The sequence below is a fragment of the Phytophthora parasitica genome (assembly GCF_000247585.1).
Source record: "Phytophthora parasitica INRA-310 unplaced genomic scaffold supercont2.22, whole genome shotgun sequence".
NCBI lineage: Eukaryota > Oomycota > Peronosporomycetes > Peronosporales > Peronosporaceae > Phytophthora > Phytophthora nicotianae.
Window position 1 is genome coordinate 637,009 of NW_008649008.1, and position 1,844 is coordinate 638,852.

At 49.1% G+C, this 1,844-nt stretch overlaps 1 protein-coding gene across 1 annotated transcript; it reads left to right on the plus strand.

The window, feature by feature from the left end:
- Positions 1 to 908: 908 nt before the first annotated feature.
- PPTG_10626 (hypothetical protein) lies at positions 909 to 1,752 on the plus strand (the record flags this gene model as incomplete). The annotated part of the gene is made up of 4 exons (XM_008906012.1): positions 909 to 938; positions 974 to 1,344; positions 1,408 to 1,470; positions 1,611 to 1,752. 4 exons carry the CDS (start codon positions 909 to 911, stop codon positions 1,750 to 1,752), a joined length of 606 nt encoding a protein of 201 aa, XP_008904260.1.
- Positions 1,753 to 1,844: the final 92 nt, after the last annotated feature.

The window sequence follows — 1,844 nt, forward strand, 5'->3', positions numbered from 1 at the left end:
GTATGCACGACTCCATTGCGCACTGCAGCTCTACGTGGCGGAGGCCAACCTCCTTTATTGCCCCGCGTCGAGGTTTGCCATTATCCGAGCGGGGCAGTATCTCGGAAACGGCCTGCTGGCGCTCTCGTGGTGTCAGTACTCGTCTTGTGCGCTGGTTAGTCTCAATGGCGGTCAGTGGTTAGCGTCGGAATAATCCAGATATGAGCTAGGATGGGCGACGTCTGTGCCTGTTTGCCACTATTTTGGTTCGAAATGTACTCGAGTTGCCACCACGGATCGAATATTGGTTGGTAGCTGAAGTTCTGCACACCATTGAAATCGCACCGACTCCAGCTTGCATTTAAGGCCAATTCGAGGCATTTTCGTGTAATATTGACAAATCCCGAGCCAGCCTCGCAAAAGGGGACAAGCAATATGAAACGGAGTAGTAGTCATTATAAAAGTAAATTTAATTGACCGATCGCTACTAGCAGCTTACTTCCTCTGGCTGAGAATGATCGCACGATTGGAGAACATAACTCTGTCAATACTATCTCAAATCAGGCGCGGATTGGCTTAATCGAACCGTTAGCGTTTCAGCTATTGGGCAACATTAAGGTTTGAGCAATCGAAGCAGTAGGTGAAAAGCAATGGCCTCGAGAAGCCGACCTCCTCTGCCATTCATTTTTAAAGCACCCGCCCAGGCCAAAGTAACCTTTCGTCATCAGCTCTGGTGCTACTATGCGAAACCTCACTGATATGGAGCGCCGTACAATAATTGATGAGCTTCTAACGCGTCTGAAAGGTGGTAAATTGGTGCACGGGGCAATGACAGAGGTTGCCCGGAAATTTAGCTGTGATCAGTCCTCTGTGAGCAGGCTGTGGACCCAGTACCAATCTACAAGTACTAACGGTATCAGTGGAGGCGAATGGCGCAGCAGGATAAAAACAAAACTCAGGTAAAAAGCAGATAGACCGCGACGAAGTGGCTCAGAAGCTCTCCCAGGTTCCTGCTGAACAGCGTCTTGTCGTGCGACGCACAGCAGTCGCAGCTGGGCTTTCGCGCTACCTGGTGTCTGCTATGCTAAAGGAGGGCCGCTTACATCGCTCCACGCGTATTAAGCCGGCTCTAACAACCGAAAACAAGCACATGAGAGTGGAGCATGTGCTGAGCTATATAGATGATGCAATACACAATTTCGAGCCTATGGAGAACGTGATACACATCGACGAGAAGTGGTTTAATCAAGACACGAACACACGCACGTACATGCTTCTTGAAGGTGAGCTGCCACCACAGAGAGACCGCAAGAGCAAGAACTTCATCCCGAAGACCATGTTTCTCGCTGCAGTAGCACGACCGAGGTAATGTCCTGTGACAAATAATATTTTATTAATTCTAATTTTCCTACCATATTTTTTGCTTAGATATGACTTCCACCGGAAGTGTAGATGGAGTGGCAAGATCGGTATCTGGGCGTTGACGGAGGAGTATGTTGCAGCGATCTAGTAAATACCGACCGAGAGGTACGCTATGCACTCGCAACATAGAGAGCATTGATCGTGAAGTCTACAAGAGGTTTCTGCTATGCTACTTATTTCCTGCTACTAAAGCGGAGTGGCCTAGACAGCAGTGAAGCGACCCCATTTTCGTTCAAGAAGACAATGCCAAGCCCCATATTTCGCCATTCGACCCCGACATTTTGGCCGCTGGGCTGGAAGGAGGCTGGTCAATTCGGCTCATCTTCCAGCCCACGAATTCTCCCGATTTAAACGCGTTAGACCTTGAGCTGTTTGCGTCACTGCAGTCGATCCAGTGTCATGGTTCAACCCATAACCTTGACTCTATACGTGAGCAACTAAGG